Source organism: Anser brachyrhynchus, assembly GCF_964034855.1.
Source record: "Anser brachyrhynchus genome assembly, chromosome: 2".
NCBI lineage: Eukaryota > Metazoa > Chordata > Aves > Anseriformes > Anatidae > Anser > Anser brachyrhynchus.
Genome location: NC_137695.1, coordinates 91,478,995 through 91,499,706, shown reverse-complemented (window position 1 = coordinate 91,499,706; position 20,712 = coordinate 91,478,995). Strand labels below are relative to the sequence as shown.

General features: G+C 36.7%; 1 protein-coding gene across 4 annotated transcripts in view; it reads left to right on the top strand.

The window, feature by feature from the left end:
- The window catches only part of GALNT1 (polypeptide N-acetylgalactosaminyltransferase 1), an 81,825-nt gene that overhangs the window by 29,522 nt on the left and 31,591 nt on the right, over positions 1 to 20,712 (top strand). For all 4 annotated transcript variants that reach the window (XM_080581078.1, XM_080581081.1, XM_080581080.1 and 1 more), the window contains 2 exons: positions 8,775 to 9,010; positions 14,514 to 14,688. In XM_080581078.1, coding sequence (XP_080437204.1) covers positions 8,872 to 9,010; positions 14,514 to 14,688 — 314 coding nt within the window. In that variant the 5' untranslated portion in view covers positions 8,775 to 8,871. The remainder of the gene's footprint in view (positions 1 to 8,774; positions 9,011 to 14,513; positions 14,689 to 20,712) is intronic.

The following is a 20,712-nucleotide window of genomic DNA, read 5'->3' as shown; positions in this document are numbered from 1 at the left end:
GAATGTTTTCTCTTTGTTAGCATCTGAGCTGTCAGTAGCCCAATTTAAGGCTGTGGTTGTTGCAGGAAAAGAAACAACTGTCTATTGGCTCATAAATCTGCTTTCCTAAAAGGATTGCCTATTCTGTAGCTGTCAGGACAGGCTGTGTTCAACCTAGGAAGGAAAAGATTTGAATGATGGTGGTTTGAATTTACCTGCCAGTACTATTATACCTAATAGCTGAATGCCTATGCAAAAAGTTACTGTTATTAGCTTCAAGGTATTATAGATCTTTGTATTCAAGTTGTTATGTGTTGTAATTAAATTGGACTAATTATGTACTCGTGATGCTTGAAGCTGTACTGTAAAAAGATTTATATGTGTAAATTTTTTTTTGTGTAGGATTGGCATATGAAGTAATGTATACTGATTGTTCACTGGGCATAATAGAAGTACATTTTAAATCACAAAGCAGTTGAGGAGAGAATGGAAATGTCTGAAGGGTTCCTGAATAAATCTGTCTATTTTTAGTTAATTTTCCTTCAACCTGGAGAGCAGACAGAAAAATTAGAGCAATTGTTGGCTCAGTCATTTGAAAGCTACTTTAAAATCATAGGAGTCTAGTGAATCTCAGCTGTTCGTATGACAGCAGTAGTCTTTGTACTTTTATTGCATTCTTGATTTCCAAATTCTAGCAATCCTCTTGAGCTCTTGTAATATTTACAGTGATGTTCTGATAGGGAATATATTGTCTCCCAATTGGGTCTATTCTTCTTTTTCTGGTGTAGAAAAATTTGTTGTAGAAAAGAATACAACTCCAAAAGTTGAATAAATTGGTTTTGAACTTTTATCTGATAAAAATATTCTTCATGCAGTCCTTTGAAACCTTGCCTATTGCAGTTTCTTCCTGTAAGCAAGATGGAGCTTTCTTGAAGTCAGTCTAACAAATAACTGTTGGCATGGGGAAAAGAAGTAACTTAAGAAAGCCTTTCAGAGACTTTAGTTTGAGGAGTTCTGTAAACAATCTTTTATTTTATTCTCAAAAAACATCTGTTGGGAGAATCTGGTATTAGGGGAATCCACGAGTGTGGTTATGTGCGAGTGTGCTGTTTTTTTCCATTTTAAATGACCAAGAAAAAAATAAAACATCCCACAAACACTCAACTGGTATGGAAGAGCCTTGTGACAAAGATCCAGCATCTGCTTTGCTGCTGGCAGCAATTGATACAGGCCTTTTTATTTATGTTCATAATTGTTCTATGAATTCCAGGCTGGAAGACTGGGAGGGGAAAGAATTGCCTGGGTCACTGTGTCCAGTCCCCTGCAGTGGTCTTTTATAGAGCCACTGGGTTCTACTTCGAAACATCTACTTTACTGAGTTCATAAATCTCCTTCCCTTCCCTTTCAAAAACTGGTGCTTATACAGTGGTGTGTTTTTTTTTCATTGTTTGTTTGGTCAAGTTTGTCCTTTTATTATTTTTTTTCATTGAAAGAGAATAGTTTACATGATACATCCAAGAATCTTGTTTCTCTTTTATATGTGGCTGGGTGACAGTGGCAGCTCACAGTGTCACTCTTGACTCTTACCTTTATTGAAACTTCAGCTGAAAGCAGAGTTACTGTGGTTTATACATAAATACATGCTATTTTATTACACACATTTTATTAAATGTCATCTTGATTCATTTACTCCAATTCACAAGATCATCTCTGTCTTCCTACCTTATCACTTATCATTTTTAACAGCAGTGTCAAGATTGTCCATCTAGATCTAGGACCAAGGTTACTCAATAGTTTGTCCCCAGATTGTCCGAGCAGCATTCTCATCAGCCTAAGTCTTTTTATAAACCTTTAAAGCTTTTCTTGCAATCACCTTATCTACGTTAGTTTCCGTATTAATCCTCATCATCCTCACCTTAAATAGAAATAACTCTCAGAAAGAAAATTGTTAATGCAGTATTAATATACACTATATGTTATTAAACTGTATGCCTAGACGACTTGCTGTCCTTTTGAATGTTCTTGCATTTATGCCTGTTTTGTGTCATTTAGTTATTATATCTTATATTCATGTACTATGAGACTTTTTTGCTATCACGCTTTAAAATTTCATGAAGTGGTTGTTTCAGAATGCTGCAGAAGGGATTACAGAGGCCATCCCAATTCTATTAGATTAGGTAATCACGGTTGTTCTTATTCTATTTGGTGTTTGATCGCTTCCATTTCCCTACCCTTGTTGGAAATTAATTTTCACATATTGCATCTTTCTTAAATAGAGGTAAGCTATATTTCTTGCATAATTAATATTTAGGCTATACCATATTATTCCTAATCTGCAAATGGTATTTTTATTTGAATAGCACTGATTAGGAAGAGAATCAGGAGGATCTGTATAGTGCTGTGAACTACTTGGAAGTGTTGACCAAATGCTTGATTGATTTCTCAAATACCGAGAAGCTTTAATCAAGATAATAAGTGCTGCTTACAAACTTATCTGAGAAACTGCTAAGTACTCTAATTTGCAAAACCATAAACTCTTTTCAGAAGGAAAATAATTGTAGGTAAGATGTTTCTGAAAAAGAATAAGTACCACAATAGTTACCACAATAGTTATGTCCTTTAAATTATTTTTCTTGTAACTGAAAGAGCTTGGTTTTGAAAACTTTCTATTCAAGCTAGAAATGTTACTTCCATATATATATTTCTGGAAGCCTTTAGAACTAATCATAAGGCTTAGAGGTTAAGTGAAGACTATTTAGATAATTCGGAGAATTAGAGGCCTGGTTCGAGTGCACAGTGACTTAGTTCCAAACTTTGACAAAACTGTGGATTGAGTGCATTATCTGTTGCTCCATTTATGACACCGCTTTTCTATGTGATGAGCTGGATCTTCATCTCATGAGAGCATCTGTTTTTATAAGCATATTAATGCCTTTTAATTTATTTGTAGGAAAGCCTTTTTGAAATAGTAACTTCTGCCTTTGTGTATTAAGTTCATTCTTGGCGAAAATGTAATCGCCTACACCGTTGTTTCTTTTTTATTCTTCCTTCAGTCCAAGCACTGCCAGTTTTAGAAACATTTTTTTATGCAAATGGCTAATTCAAAAAATTGACTTCTGAATTGAAAATTCACTTCTGATGAATTAAGTGTAATCTTTCTAGACAGAGCAAGAACAAATTGATTTTATGCTGACCTACGTTTCTCAGACTTTTCTGAAGAGTAGGTTTGTTTTTAAAGAATTTTTCTCTTACTGCTCAGACTAGTATGATCTGTTTTCTCTCATCACTTCTTCAAAACTTGCTGTTGCTGAATTGTACAGAACAGATGACTTGAATACTAAAACCTTTCAAAATTCATCAAATGAGTATAGCCCAATGATGAGTAGTTCTTTGTATGAGCAGAAGGGAGTTCTGGCATCCACTATCTTTTTTTTTTTTTTTTTTCTGATTAAATTTACCAGATTCACTTATGTTTCTGTGAAGATGACACTTCATGTAAATACACCTGTTTTCCACAGGTGACAGGCTGCCCCTTTGATCTGAATGTTTTTTACCTTTGCTTTTTATAGTATTGACACTAACGCTTTGTGCAAGGAACAGTAACAAAGAAGAAAAATGTATTGGCACAGGAAAAATAATTCTAAAACCTGAGTCTCTTGTTGGCATCGCTTCTGTTTCCAAATATAGATGCACTCAAGTGGGTAGACCTCATTAATAGTTGAGATGCATGGGATTTTAGACAATGATCATGCTGACAATTTGCACTTGGTTCATTTTTTAAGTTTTGTTTAAAAACCTGTACATAAGCCTACTATATGTTACCTGGAGTATGTCAGTCTTTTCTACCACATTACTAAATATACTGAGAAACTGAACATTCAGCTTTGTGTAGCTATCAATCTTACAAGGAAAATTATTTCAGTTAATCATTTTCCATGTAGTTTAAATTGATACTGATGCCTTATTTGATTTGAAATATCAAATATTATGTCACAATTTTGATGAGCCCTTACTTTGTGCCAACTTCTGTTTATTCATATCTGAAAATCTGGAATACAAACTTTAGATCAGCTTTGTTTTGGCTTAGATTCTGCATCTAGTGCAGAATCCTGATTTAGTTCAATAATGGCAATGAAGTCCTTTGTCAAGTCTGTGTTTCCAAGAGTTGTGTTGAAGACTGATCACTAGTATAAACAAAAATGAAGATGGTCTGAAGCTAAAAATACATGACTATGCAGCAGTCATTATACTGAAAAGAGTAAGCATTTCCTCTCATGCCAAGTGTGTTGGTAAAAAAAAATAGGTGGTAATGTGAAACAATGCACTTCATGTGAACATTATCCAGTGTTTTGAAGGGAGGAAAAATACCTGCTTTTGCAAAATTCTTCCATTTATTGGATCACACAGTAGCAAATGCAGTTATTAAACTTAAACAGTTTGGTATTATTGCTGTGGTAATTTGTTTAAATTGTTTAAGCCAGCATTTTTTATCTTTATTTTTTGACAAAAGGAATGATTTTAAGTTATTAAGCTTGTAAATCATTTCCCTGTCACTTCCTGACAGAATTGCTGTGTAAAGTGCATAGTGAACTCAACAAAGTAAAAAGTTAAAAACTTCAGGAAAGTTAAAACTATTCTGGGGGGAGATTATATTTAATCCACTTCAGTTCCTCAATCCACTTTGTCATATGATAGCACAATGTTTTCCACTAGCTACATCTTAAATCCTGTGTCCACCCTCCCCTTCCCCCAGCTGTTCTTAACATAAAGGGATTTAGGCAAAGGCCGCTGAGATGGCTGGGGCTTGGACTGAAGTGGCTGAGGGTGCTGAGCAGAGTTTGAGGGAATTGGGCTTTTTTAGTCTGGAGAAGAGCTCATTTCAGGAGGACTTAATCTTCTCTTAGGTATTAGAAGGGTGCTGGGAAGGCACAGCCTAGGACTTTTCTGAGGAGTGTGGCAGGGGAATGAGACAGTAATTATAAACTAAAACAAGGGAGGTTCCACATTGTCCTAGAGGAAAAATGTTTCACCGCAAGGTCAGTCAAACACTGGAACATTATGCGGAGAAGCTATGGACCCTGCTTCTCTGGGGGTTTTCATGCCTTTATGACCCTGATTAACCTTGTTAGAATCATGGAATAATTGAGTTTGGAAGGGTTGACTGGAGGTTATCTCATCCAGCCTTCTGCTTAAAGCAGGTCCAGTGGGATCAGGTCTCTTCCCTTTCCCTTGAAAAAGACTTTTCCTGTATTTCCCATGTTCCAACTTGTGGTCGTTGTCTCTAGTTTCACGAAGTCTGCATTCATTTTCTCTGCATCCTCCTGCTAGGTAGCTGTAGACCTTCAGAACCTTTAAATAGCTGCTTTAGTCTTCTCCTTTAGGAGTATAAAAAAAGAAAACTCACTCTATCAACCTTCTACTACATCATTTAACCCCATCTAATAGTCTCCATGGCTCACTGCCAAACTTACAAGACAGGTAAATTACACCGCAGTATTGCCTGGGGAGCCCCAGATGGGCACAGTACTTAGCTTCCATCTCAGACGTGCCAAACAGAGGGGAGGATCGCACTTTTGCCAACCTGCTAGTTATACTCTTGCTTAAAATAGCCATCGATGCAGTTGGCTGCCTTTGCTGTAAGGGTGCAGTGGTGATCTGTGTTAAAGTTGCTCTCTGCCAGGGTACCCCACCAGGGTACCGGGACACCCTGCTGGGTGTCACCAGTGGCCTTGCTGAGGGGACACTGTTCCGCCCCCCAGCCTTGGAGTAAAGACGTTAACCAGTATTAGGTCCAGTTTTGATCCTTGAAGGACACCAGTAGTGAATGTTTGTCATCTGGACTTCATACTGCCGGTCAAAACCCACAGAGCGTGGTGGTCCAGCCTGCAGTTCACCCACCTGACAGTCTGCTTCTCCAGGTCATGCTTCAGTCTGCTCCTTCAGCATTCTCAGATTCCTGCCATCTGGTGCCACTGAAGAGGCACGTGTCCAAACGGACTGGGAGTTCCATGATTCAATTTGTGTATACTCTGTGAAGTTTCCCTCCCGTGGGCTGCCACTAAACTGAGTGTCTTTTTGATGTTTCACTGGACTCAAAGGATTTTTTTTTTCTCACATTAGAGGCAGATATGCCAGTTTATGCACTTTAGGACACTTTATCCAGTTGGTCTTTTATGGATAGAAATTCTAGATTACAGTCCTCCTCCTGGTGTCTCGCTAAATTGAGGACCCATAAGCACTGTGCTCTTGCGCATTTTATACTTTTCCTTTGTAGCCTAATATCTTTTTATAGTCTGAGACTGTAAGAATGTAATTTCTTTAAAGAGAGTTAGTTTAATTAGCATTTGTTTTCTTTAGGTGTAAGTAGGGTAATAGTATAACTTGATTATTCTTCCAGACTATTTCTGTGTTGTCCCCAATTAGAGCGAAGAAAGAAACCTGTCCCATGGAGAGTTTAACTACAGTCATGCCACGTCAGACAGGTTTGTCTGTATATACAGTATTTTGTTTCTGACAGTGATTGATAGTGTTTGTCTAGGGAAGAGAACAGGGGAACTTGTAATGTTATTTCCTCACTATAGTCTCCTAGTGTGCAGTGATTTGAAGTCAGAGAGCCCCTGAACTAGGGATGAAGACTTGGTACTTAATAGCTGATGAATAGAGTTGCAGCACTGGCAGGGAACTGCTGCAGGGAGTTCCACTGCATGCCTTTTTGTTTCTTAGCCTCTTGCTGCTAAACTCACCTGACTCCTCCTCCTCCTTGTACTGAAAGAAATGGGTAACAGTTTTCTCTATGTACCATCTCTATACAGCTTTTGATTTTATAGACCTGTTACCTGTTTAGGTTTATGTCTTTTCCAGCCAGGAAGAATGTTTTCTCTCCACTTACATCTTGCAACACAGCTGTTTCTTGTGGTCATTGCCTTTTTGCTCTTCTTGTTTGTCTTTTCTATATTCTTTTCGATATCACAAGACTGGATGTTCATACAGCACTCAAGATGACAAGGCAGATACTGTATAATGGCACAATGGTTTATCTTTTTGTTTCTGCTTTCTTACTAACAGATAACAGTCTTGATTTCACTGCTGCTAATCATCATGCTGATGATTTTATAGAACTTCATACTGCAACTCTGTAATCCAGAGTTTAGGCCCATCTTTGCATCTACAAAAAAAAAAATAGTATTTTTTTCTTAACATAACCAAAACATTGTGATATATTTCATCTACTATTTATCATCAAGTTATTACTTGCAGACACTTTCACAGTTCATGTTAAGTAGTCATCCCAGTATTACCAAAACTGTATAGATGTAAATTGAGATTATCCCAAACAATTGAGATTATCTTAAACAGAACCCTTTCTTGGTGTTTGCACATCTGTGCGGGAAGAAAAGGGATATATGCCCTTGTACTCTTGCAAAAGACTAGATGCTCCTACATTGCTATGACGTTGAAACTTACGCCATTTAAGAGTATAGGGATGGATGTAGACATGGATATGTCTGCAGCCAATAAAAGGAGAATATAAACGATTTAGAACAGAGTTATCATAGCACATAGGAACCAAGTCATGATCATGAAATACTAAAGGAAGGGTATTCTTGATACAGATTTTCTGGTGCGGTTTTTCCATGATTATGGCTTACATTTAAAGTTCTTCTTTATGATAAATTATTCAGTTTATGCTGAAAGAATATGAGAAACTATGTGCTTATGTCAATAAGCTTAAATTCTAGTCTGTTTTTGAAGACTTATTTTCAGTTTATTATTACACAAGTTAAGAATATCTGTAATTCAGGTTTTAACTAGTAAATTATTCCCAGTGGAAATAACTTCGGGAGTACTTTATATTGAAACGTCTCAGCACTGGTGGGGAACCTCTTGGTTTAAAAAACAATAACAATATTGATTGAAAAAAACAATCATAATAAAAAAAACCATACTTACTCACTTACATTAATAAAATTATGTATAAAGTTGTTCTTGACTTTCCTCCCCTCTCCCCCCAGGAAAGTCACTTATGGAAATAAGCAGTTTTGATAACAAAATATTGTTGTAATTCAAATCGGACAAAACAATTTCAGAGGTTGAATTCTAAAATTTTAATATGTATTGAAAAATGCATAGCAGTTCTATACTTGAGCATTAAAGTAATTTTAATTGTCAAAACTACTAGCTGAAGTCTTTAGCTTTGAACATCTAGTAAGTGAACACAGCGGCTGGTGGGTACTCTCTTCACTTTGTTTACTGTTCATTTTACCAAAAAGGAGGTTTATTTTTGGTTTGCTGAAAGCAAAGCATTTGTCTTTACAGTTAAGGTGCAATGTGCCACTGGGCTGTATGTAAAATACTGACGTTTGTAGACAAGCATTCCTAGTTATGGGCACAGAAAGTCAGCACGTACTACATTAGGGAAGCACCAGAGATTTTAGCTCAGCCCTGATTGGTACATTGCTTCCTAAGGTGTGCTTAGTTTTCATTCATTCATCTTGTTCAGATTTCTAAAGGGTCCAGAGGGTTCCTTTTAATTTTCTTTAGATGGTTACTCTCTTCTTCAGTGACTCAGCAGAGCATTTTGTTTTGGAAACTCATTTTAATGGTTTGTGCTCTGAGTGTTGCCATAGTAAAAGACTGGAGTATTATTGCCTTCATTGTCCCAAAGCATTCATTTTGATACATAGAGCATTTGGTAATTAACTTAGGTTACCTTTAAAATGTAGTTTAAACTTCTGCTTTTAGCTTCTGCCCTCAGGTAATGTTCTGTGACTTACTTTTTTTTTTTTTCTTTCCAGATATAGAACGTGGTCTCTCAAACTGGATTAAAGCAACCTGTTGATATTTTTATTTATACTTTTTTTTTTTTAATTTTTGTATTTGACTTAAAGTGCCATGAAAAAATTTGCATATTGCAAGGTGGTCCTTGCCACCTCTTTGGTTTGGGTCCTTCTGGATATGTTCCTTTTGCTCTACTTCAGTGAATGCAACAAATGTGATGAGAAAAAAGAACGAGGGCTGCCTGCTGGAGATGGTAAGTTTTCTGCCAAAGTAATCTTTAAAATATGGTTGTTACATTCATTTTAAACATTTTATGTTTGTCTCACCAATATAGTATCATAAGCGTTTAGGTGTTGCAGAATGTTCAGTGTTTTTCTAATGACTGGGGAAACAAGCACATTCTGTCTCAGGTTTAGATTGCAAACTCAAGTGCTTACTTAAGATGTAAAATTTTAAGCAAAAAGGTACATGAAAAAAAATAAAACTAAGCAACAAGCAGTTCAGAAATGCCAGCTAATGTTAACATAATAAAAAGCATGTTCCGCATTTCTACGAGTGAAACAAAGCCTTGTTAACTGCACTAGACTTGGTGGTAAACCAATAAAACAAATCACCTTCCTCACCTCAAAAGCAAACGAACAAAACAAAAACACACAAAAAAGACAAAATATGGCCAGTAAATGTAGTAATAAAGGACAGTGATCCTCTGACCAAATTAGGTTGTAATGAAAAAGAATTTATTACGTAACTAGAATAAAAGTGGATGTAAAAGTGACAAATCTGAGGGGAGGTTGTGTGTGTATATATGTATGTACAAACGTGCATACATTGCTTTTTTTTTTTTTTGGAAGTGAGCTGTGTTACTCACTACTAAAGCTCTTCATATAAGCTTTCTGTTTTGTTCCTGTCTTCTTAGTTTTCAGGTACCAGCTGAGTGTTTTTTGTTTTGTTTTTTTTTTTTTTTTGAATACCAGTGCCATTCACCTTGCCAACTTTGTTTTACGGATGTCATCATTGATCATGTAGGGTAAAAGGGTTGGTGCAGGCAGAATTAACCTCTGCAGTGTCTTAGCATAGGCATTTAGAACTGCAGGCAGCTACCACCTCCAGTTTATTTATGAAACATCTGCATTTGTAATATGGTCTCTCTTCCACTGGAAAGGCTATGTCTGTATGTCTCACTGCAGCTATAGGAACTGATGCAGTGATGCTGAATGTTTAGTCTAGTCAGCCAAGTGTATTAAAGATTAATTAGTGCTAACACAAAAGCTTTTTCCACAGTTGACGTCTGGTATGGACAGCTTTGACCTCCCTGTGAAATTTTCTGAAATATTTTAAATACAATGTTTCTCTATTACAGAATAACGTTAGGGAAATGTTAAGGAAATGTTCTTCCTCCCTGCTCCCCCGTGTTCAAAAGAGGCTGGTAAATGTCCGCAGAGAATAGTAATGTATAGGAATGTAGAATTTCCGTGCTTAGTAACGCTGAACTGTTGTTTCCACAACTGCATGCAAACATTTCAGAGGTTTTAGTTCGTCCCGCTTTTGCAGAAGGGACTTCAGTTTTCATTGCTTACACTGTATCTTTTGGATTTCTTTTTCAGTAAATGAATTGGGGCTATGTAGAAAGCATGTGCTTTGTCAGAACTCAGTCATTGCTTTTGGAAGTTGGGAAATTTTCTTGAGAATAAGACTGATACTGTGTTTTTAAGGAACTGATCCACATCTTGGATTCACACACAGTTTCTGTGTGATGCTAAGCATAAAAATTGTACCAGGGTTCTTTAGAGTTGTCATGCAAACAGGATTTTTTGTCTCTTGACCAACAGCAGTTGAAGTTGGTATATATCATCACACTTGTTTTTGAGATATTGATGATGATGAAAGTTCAGATGACTTTACACATTGAGGCTATATGTATACAGTATAAATTCAAGTCTTCCAGTAAGTATTCCAACATCAATAGTAAAATTAGATACCTTGGCCTTCAGGTTAAACATCCAGTGAATTCTGAGCTAGATTTGAACAGTGTGCACCAGATGAAACACTGAGAATCTTACAATTCTCTCTATTTAGAGCGTGTTTTTCTTCCAATGAATTAAAAGGAATCTGTCAGATGAGGGGAAAATCTGCAATTTTTAAAGTTTAGCTTTGTGACTTTTGCCATGCAATGTTAATTTTACTTAGTTGAATATAGTCTTCATTCTAGCCTTTCCCTAACTTTTGTATGTTAGAGTTCTTCATATCTTTGTATTTTCTTAGATTTGCTTGTTTAAAAAAAAATGTATATTGTTTTGTATATTTTTCTTTTTTTTTGTTTTATTTTAACAATTTAATTTTACTAAGTTATGTGCAGAAAAAAGTCTGCTGGAAATAGTGGTTGCAGTTGATATTTTGACACTTCTATTTTACCTACTTGCATGCGTGGTCTTTGATACTCTTATTTGTTCCAGTAGGTTACTGACTTGGAGTCTTGGGGATTATTCTCACTTAGAGTGCCTAGAAGCTCCTCGAATAACACTAGAACTATTTCTTTCTGTGAAACTTTTATAAAAATCTACTTTCTCACTCTATTTTTTTATCGTATTAATTTCCATAGTGGATTTAGTTTTCTTGATTCAGCATAAATTACTGAAGTGTTCTGAATTTGATAGTCTTGTTGTTTGTGCCTACGACGTAGTTTCTTTTTGCAGTTTGTGGAAGAATTGCATGGCATTTAATGAACCTACAGAACATATGAGTAAGTTCTTCTGAAGAGAGTGTAGGTTTATTTTAAGCTATGCTTGCTTCGTTGGAAAATTTAATCTTAAATATTTCAGTAGGAGCAGGGGATTTTGAAGATAATTTTGGCCAGCTCAGGCTTTCAAGAAGTTAGAAGGATGTTTTCTTTAGGTTTCTAATACAGAAAATGGAAAGAGTTTATTTTCCTGAATAAGACTTAAAAACATGCTCTAAGTTGTCTTTGAGGAAAAATTTTTCCCCTTGGTACTGATGGCATAAGATATTAGCATCTTAAATTATGAGCTTCACCTGATGTGTCTAATACTGGGTCGTATGTATACCACTGTTATATTTTGCAAACTGCTCAAAATAAGAAACAGTAAATGAATGTGAGTATTTTTGTCAGTAACTGCAGTTGTTGCTGGCCAGAAGACCAGTTTTATTGGAGCAAATTAGTGAGAGGGCCCTGCCTGCTTTCCTTCTCAGTCTATCAGAGTCAAAGGGCGACTGAGAACGTGTCTGTAGTGTCGCTGGATGTATTGTCTTGGGCTCTGGGGTGCTGACTGGCAGGTCTGTGGAAAGTCAGTGCAGATGATTATGGGGAACTGCAAGGTGGGTGTAGACCATGTAGTGGTCTACGTGACTGGTGACACAAAGGGCTGGTAGTTGAAATGGTGCAAATGTGGAGACGAGGGCCCCAAAGGCGAAGCCCGAAGGGGACGGGCCCTTGCAGGCTGTAAGAGGGGCGCGTGGAGATGCTGAGGGGAAGGGGAGCTGGGGTGGGTCTGGGGTGTACTGGGAGTTTCTTCGCTCCTCCAGGAGGGCATCTGTGACTGGAATAGGATGGGATGACTTAGTTGTAGGTTTAAGCCTTTGCTCATCCCCTCCATCATGGCTGAAACTTGTAACTGTAGCTTAATGGTCTGTTAGGAGTATGCCATTAGTATGGGCCTGTATTCCTTCGAATGAAAGGCTTTTTTCATAGTTAACTTGAAAAAGAGCCCTGCAGTTTGGATATTTTTTTTTTTGACAATACCTGTGTTAGTCACTGTGGGAGAATGTTGCTGGCTTGTATTTATACGTACTACATGCTTTTGTGAGAAAACAGGTGACTGTAAATGCAGAAACCTGAGAGAGCCAATGGCTAGCTCTCCTTGGAAAGTCATCTCCATGCTTGCACAGCAAGCTGCTGGCTTTTTCTCCAGGGAAAGAAAAGGGCAAAAAATTTAGGTAAAATGTGTCAGCCAGTTGTATGTATTTGCTAATGAAACTTAAGAATCGAACTGAAGAATTTGAGAGATTCGTACACCTGGATCCAGGTCACTGAAGTGTTAAATTAGCATCTGACAGCAAGATCTACAGATGTGAAAGATCAGAGTCTTCAGTTAAGCTAGCTGTTCAGTTGGGCTGGTTTAGTCAAAGTTAAGAAACAAGTGGAAGTGTAAATGAAACAAGATTTTTTTTTTTTATTCTAAATCACAAATATGATAAGACATTCACTCTTGAGAATGCTGAAAGATACTGTTGGTACTTTAAAACATATTTTTATGTAACAATACTTAAAATTATTAAACAAAAGGTAATAGGGTATGGTAAGCACTCAGTATATAGGTTCATCTGAACAGGAAATAAAGTTCTGTAGAGTTAATAAAAATACAATTATGACAACATAATTGCCTAATATTTACATAATAAAAAGCTGAGTACATAAACCTAATCCAAACTAATTGCCTAAATGTATATTATTTTATCTTAATTGCCACCTAAGAAAGCATAAATTCTAATTTAAAAGTTTATACAATTGCAAATTAGCAAGTTTAGATGTTTTTGAAGCAATGAAGTTAAACCTGTACTTTCTTAAGAAATAGCAAGGCAAAACAAACTTCTTGTTCAGGTTAGACCATGGTTAAAGCACATGCCTAAATCCAGACTGCTCAGGATCTACTTGGACATAATGATTCCATCAATTTTCAGTGTACAACTGGATGTCTGGCAACTTCCAGTGTTGTATAGCTCAGCTCGCAGTCAAAGGGAGCGTGGTAGAAAGAAAGCACCATTGTGGTCAGAGGATTTTCTCTGCTAAATGCTACTGCTTTAGTGGAGTTGCGTAAGATACTTGAAAATTTCTCATATGGAACACATTATGGCTGTAACTGATTAATGCTAAATGCAAACCAGCAACGTGTTTCACTAGTGTATGTAGATGTTCTAAGTATTAGTATGTTTATATTTCAGTTCTTCAGTGTTTCAGCAAGGATGGAAGCCTTGGGCTTTTACTTTATTTTCTTTATTTTTATCCTTTACATGCTTGTTTGCTCTTGGCATAAGGTATAATTTTAGTGTGCTGTCCTCGCAACTAATTGAAGATAGTTTCAAGCTAGGCCTATTACTGATGGCTTGGGTGACTTAATTTTTAAAATATTTCCTGCTCTTCTGTTTAGGTTTTAACTTACTATTTTTTAAATTAAAGCTTGTGCTTACCTTGTAAGGTAGTAATACCTCTCAAATCCAGTATTTGAACATTTAAAGTATTTTAGTTCAGGAGAAAAGTGAATGAATACTTATAAAGAAAAATTAACAAATAGTTGTTTAAAATGGTTGTGATGGTTGTTTTTAATTGGGAAAAAAAAAAGACAAACCAAACAAAAACAATAAAACAACTTATTTCAAAAGTTTGGTTTCCTTTCCTCCTCCCTTTCTCCCAGCTTGGTCAGATGTTTGATATTAAATTTTCTATGTTTTAAACATGTCAAGTATAATAGACTCTGAAGATTGAACACCTACTTACATAAATGTCTGTTGTTCCAGAATATGTTGATAGATTGACATAAACCCTTACTTTTTTTTTTTCAAATTAATTGTGGTTTCTGAGTAGCATCTAACTACATCTGTTAAACTCCCAAGTACAAAGATTTGTTTTCACTTCCAAAACCTGGTGTTTTTAGAACTCCATTTCAAAACAGGAACAGTCTACGGTTTGGAAAAAAAATGTAAAGAAATGTAAAAGTAGCTACCAGTGTTCTATTTGTTTTTAGTTCCAGAACCCATACAAAAACCACATGAAGGACCTGGAGAGATGGGGAAGCCTGTGGTCATTCCAAAAGAGGAGCAAGAAAAAATGAAAGAAATGTTTAAAATAAATCAATTTAACTTAATGGCAAGTGAAATGATTGCACTCAACAGATCTTTACCTGATGTCCGGTTAGAAGGGTAAGTGCTTTATGTTATGTTAAAAATATACTCTGCTTAAATGGAGAAGGTGCAAACAAGTGATCCAAACCAAGATTTCAGTTCTGTAAGATATTAACATTGAAAAGTAGGAGGATTTCCTGTATGTATGGTACTTAGTTGCAAAATAAGTTTGAACAGCAGAGACCAGGTTTTTTCAGTGTTATTTAGGTATGAATCTGATTACAAGTATGAACCCCATTCAGGGAATAGAAACTAACTTCGTTTCAACCAGATTAATTTAAGACTTGGTGTTTCAAGGAAAAAAATGACTTATTTGAAAAATTCATGCTTTGCTTTTAATGAGGCAGACTAAAATTCTGCATTATATGAAATTGAAAAGATCTGATGATGAGAAATAAAGACTTTAAACATTTCTTACCTAATGAAATGTGCAAGTCTCATTTAGATTGCATTATAATGTTTTCTCATATCCATCTGGTTTATTTTTGATCTTGCATCTGAAATAGTGATTCTTTCAAAGCTATTTGCGTAATTAAAAAGAAAATTGTAGCCTTGTTTTAAATAAAAATAATACTTTTTTACTCTCCTGGGGATACTCTCTCAGTGTAGCTGATGACTTCCCCTCACCTCCAACCTGCCTTAGTTAGGAAAGGAACTCTCAACATAAATAGAGCTCATAAATAAAATTTTCCCAATCAATCATCTGTAGTCTTCTGCAAAAATCAGATGCTAGAGAAACTCCATTTCTTTAGAAGCTCAGCTCTTGCTTCTGTATGCACAAGAACTAGCTGCTGGATTAATTTGTTTTTCATTTCCTACCTTGCAAGGTGATATTGGGAGTGACTTGAAGCTGTAACTGATCTTCATTTTTAATGGGTGATAAATAACTGTGTTGTATGTACCTTCACCTATAGTAATGAACGTGGTTCTGTGTAGCATACAAGTTACTGGTAGTACTGATGATTTTAATAATTAAGCTATTTTTAAATAAGATTTCCTAAGTTTGAACTTATCTAACTTTTCAATTGATTTTCAATTATATTATTGGTCAGGTTTTATGGTCATCAATTGTGTGTTTCTCAGTATAGTGGAAGAATGCAAAGCATGAACTTGCAGGTTCTCCTTTTGAAACTGACATTTTATTTATTTATTTATTTATTTATGGGGGTGATATCCATTTCTTTTGTCACTTTATTGCTCTAATCTTGGTTGGAACTTGCCAGTGGATCTCTCTTGATGTTCATGCAGTTTCATATGTGGTGTATGAGCCTTATATCACACCTACTATCAGAAAAGAAATGGTCTCTTTGTGAAGCAGTAACTAGTACTGAAAAGAAATGGTCTCTTTGTGAAGCAGTAACTAGTACTGATTAAGAACTTCTGGTTAACGTTCTAAACTGATTTTGGCTGCAAGGAAAATCATAAGTTTCTTCGGAGATTTTTGTCACAGCTGGAATGCTAATTTGGTGCGACTTCAGTATGGTGTGTTTTTTTTTCTGGAAGAACAGAATAGAAGGAATTAACAGAACTTTGGGGAAATAAAAGTTAGAACAGTTGGTTAATTTAGAAGTTAAACATTGGTAATTTTTTCATTACTACTGTGGAATTAAGGAGAAAATTCAGTAACATCTTCTGTTATCACATTTCAATCCGAAAACTTGCTTATATATATTCTGCCATTTTTATAGTGTAAGTACAAAGTTAAGAAAACAAATTCCTTCCACGTGGATCTAAAAAAAATTGACTTGATTGTAAGTTTTGAAGTCTAGACTTTGAATTAACAAAAAATGGAAAGAGAAATTGTTAATAAACTATTATGATTTTATTACATAAGCATCATTCAATCTTTTGCAGAGAAGTCAAATTACAGTTTTAAAATAAAGTTCAGTTATAAAAGTGTTTTTTTGTTATGTTTGTATCTCTGTAGTTACAGTGTTTTGCAGTAAGATATGCATTATAAACTTAGTCACGTTGCCTGGTCATTTGTTCACCTTTTACATTTGGATGGTCAAAAAAAACCCTACCCTTTTACAGTACTTTGGGTGTGAGAGTGGAATCTTAGTAGGCAAGGTCGCAGAACAGAGCTGTATTTTTCTGTTTACATAAATTGCTAATATTCACTTGATATGTGCATTTTTAGTAGCTTTTCACAGAAAAACGGTCCCTCAAAACTCTTCCTTTTGTGATCTTTTCAGCACGTACTCTATAAGGTCATGCTAGATAAGAAGTTGGGGAGTGTGCAAAATTTTTGAGCAAATTTTAGAACGTTGTGTTTGCAATGCAAGGGCGTCTTAATCCATGTGTGTGTGTAATATTATTTTTCAAGAACATTAGCCACTTTCAGAATTGAGAAAACTATAAATATGCACAAATGTCATATGTATGTCTTATAAAAGTATTTGTCTTATAAAAGTATTTATCTGTTCAATCAAAATATTCACATGGTCAGAAATACTTTCTGCTGTGTTGGTGGAGTTGCTTCTGCTGTAACTTGTTCTGTCTCTATCCCCACTAATAGAGAGAGAGTTTTGGGAGAAGGAAAGAGTGTAATTTCTAACCATGCCTTGCCACATTGTGTGCTTACAGGACAGCTGTTATTAATACTTTTAATCAAGGCTTTGAAAAAGAGGGATATGTTCAAATTGAGCTGTTCATGTAATTTTCTTCACAGGTTTTGTGGCTTGCTTCCTTTAATGTGGTGGTGGGGGGGAAGATGCGACCATTTCAAGTCCTATAATTCTCTGGCCATGTCAGTTCTTCTGAAATACAGAAGTCTGTAAAGGATTGCCTAACAGTTAATCGTTGAAAAGCTAGGGAAATTAGGTGTGCCACGACCAATTTACTGCATGTATTTAGTGGCATAACCTATCAGCCAGAGCGCAGCTTAACCTATCAGCCAGAGAACACCTTCTGCAGAAATCTACATTAGCATTTACGTTAATTTCTAGTTCTGCCAAACCCCTCTGTACTGTGTGCAAAGGCAAGCATGTTTTTTGTATCTATGTACCTATATCTGTCTGGTCCCCTGGTGCCTTGAGGCAGCTCGTACCCAAATGGGCTCCATGTTCTGTCTTGCGCTTCTGCGTCTGGGTGTTGATCGTTTCATCTCTGTGCAGGACCCACTGGGGGCAACTGGTTTGTGTTTTGGCAAAGACATTTTGAAGAGAGAAAATGTGGGCTGTCTTAATAACTTCTGGGCGCTTAGCCAGCTCAAGGGAACTCTTCGGTATCAGATGCCTACAGAAATTAAAATCTGTGTTCTGCTGAGCTGTGCCCCACTCATGTTAATAGGTTGATATTTGCATTTACTATTTGGCCCCAAATTACTGAGGCACATAGATAAAATCATTAAATTATAAAATAATTGAGATATGCCTGAATCAGTAGTCGTCTTATGTCTGCGAGAGGAAACATTATTCTACTTATTCTTCTCGTTGACCCAACTAAATGATTTGGTTAAGGGGGCAGGAGGTAAATGAAAAGTCATTTTTTATTAACCTGGATATTTCCATGACTCTGCACTGGCGCGTGTTAGTTTAACGAACTGATATAACTGGCAAGGCCACAGCCTCTGGAGGGGTGCTGTGGGGGAACAAGCAGCTGGGGTGGGCAGATTGGTTTTAAGTTGCTAATAGAATATTTCTTGTAAGCATGTCTTATTCTGGTCTGTGAATCAGTCATCAAAGTGGGAGTTGGTTCACACTTGCCAGGAAACTATGCAGCTGTGGGCTTGACATGACAGCAAAGAGTGAAATGATGGGTGATGAGGAACACCGGAGCCTTGCCTTGGTTTCGCTGAAGATTAGGGAGGCAACAGCTAAAATAGGTGTCAATGACTAAAGCAGGCGTTCAGCTGTGCCTGCGTGTTTTAGCTTGGTGTTCTGGCTGGAAAGTGGTGTGGTTAAATGCATGCAGTGTGTGTCCTGTGACTTGGTTTTGGTCTCAGTTCTGTTTGAGGTGGTTTTGAAGCTGCTTTGTAAACTGAAAAATGAGTACTGTGTTCTAAGGTTGAGGTTTTCAGGCCTGTAGTCGTTTATTTGAAGGTTTGTGGAGTGTATAAAGCTTTTATGGAGACATTTGGGTCCCCTGGCTTGAGAGTTTTATCCCAATTCTGACCTCTTTACTCTAGAAATGAGCATCCATAAAACTCCCTTCTTCTCCAGGTGCAAGTGGCCCAGGCTGGCAGCAATGGAGGCAGGGCAGGACAGAACGATGTCGTGTAGTGTCATTAAGTTCTCGTCCCCCCTGGAGATGACATTGTGGTGCTAGGAGGGTGTCATACTGTGTAGCATGAGATTTCTTGGAAAGATGATGGGCTTCCTCAGGCAGACCAGCAGCAAGGAGAGAAGAGTGGATGGCTTTGGGCACCTTAGTGCCCTTTTTCCAAGGCTGCAGGTTCTGTAAAACTTGGGATAAAATATCGTACTTGGCCTTTTACTCCGGAGTTGGTATGCTTTTTTTCCCGGAATTAAGGGTTTAAGGCATCTTACTACACCTCAGTCAAGTCCTGTGTTTCATTTTTCACCTGTCCTTTTCTCAAACTGCCTGTACTCAAGAAATAGTTGTGTTCGTTTTTGAGTGGTACAGATGGTGTTAGTGTATGATCAGCTTTTAGTCAGATGGACCTATGTGGATTGTAAGTGTGAACAGGTTTCAATTCATACAAACTTTGGCTTCAGTAATTTATTTAAAAAAAAAAGTAAGATGCAGATCTCTTAAGACCTTAATGTTTAACTAGGACACTAATGTGGTAAGTTACAATTGAAGGCTGTTTTTGCTCAAACTACCCTGCTCAGTTCCTACTTTCAAGCTTTACTTTTACAAACTGGAGGAAGTTGACTCTTTTTTTCCACTGTAGTTAAAAACTGCTCTTCTAAATCTAACTTGCATGAATGTTGTGGAGTTCATAGCAATTATGCTGGGCTCATTTGTGAGCAAGTCACTCTTACAACTAATTCTCGTCCTTCATCTCTCTGCTTGGAAAGAACTGTATAGATCTAGGCTTTCGGGTGCATCAGATCCTGTTAATTATATGATGCAATATAATGTTTTTAGTTATGAGATTACAATCTGGTTTTCATGCATATGCTTTAAAAATTTGTCAATTTGAAGTCTGATACAGACATTTGAGAATATACCAGTGTTCAGTTTTTTAACTTCTCAAAACATGAATTGGTCTGACTACAGGGCTTTGCTGTATACTTTAAGTTACGATAGTTGACTCATAGTAGGACACAAGTTCTTAAACTTACACAATCATTGCGTGAGGAAAGTAGTTTATTTGATTACACCTATTTCTGGTAAAACTAGTAAAGGCATACATGCAATAGTATGCTCTTGGAACTCAAATATTGTAAGTTTTATGTGTTTTTTTTTAATGGTAGCACTTGAGTATTGACTATGTGAGGCTTGTGAAGGTGTGCTCTCTTTTAATTTTTTTTAATTGAGGAGGGGAGCTAAGGGAGGAGCTTTATATTCTATATAATCTGGTGTAAACGTGGACTGTGGCCAAACGAAGTCTTCTCACTGCTTCTCTTGATACTGATCCAACAATTGTGTGGCCTAACAATGCACTGACTGAATGGAGGCCTGCACTCCAGCGGAGGGGTGTGTGTATGTGTGTTTGTTGGTCAGCAAACTGCAGCAACACGCCCAGCCCCTGTACGGTTGCCAGACCCCTTGCAAAGAAGGGGATGGGACAGAGCTGTGATGGTGAAAAGGGGGATTACTGCTTTAGCTGCAGCCCACAGTTCCACCTTTTTAGGTGGAACATGGAGGGAAAAAAAATAAAAATGTGTATTAAAATCACCATAAAGTCATGGGGATTTAAATAGGCTCATAAATTATAAGCTTTGTGAATTTTTGGTATTTGTTTACCTCAGTAATAGTGACATAAAAGGGAATCAAAAAGAGCAATGTTGTGAAGATAGGTGGTGGAGAACTTCAGAAACGTGCCCTATGTTTTGTTACAAGCTAGAAATTCGGACTGTTAATCTACCTGGCATCTGCAAAGGCAATCTGCTGATCTGTTGAAAAATTGTG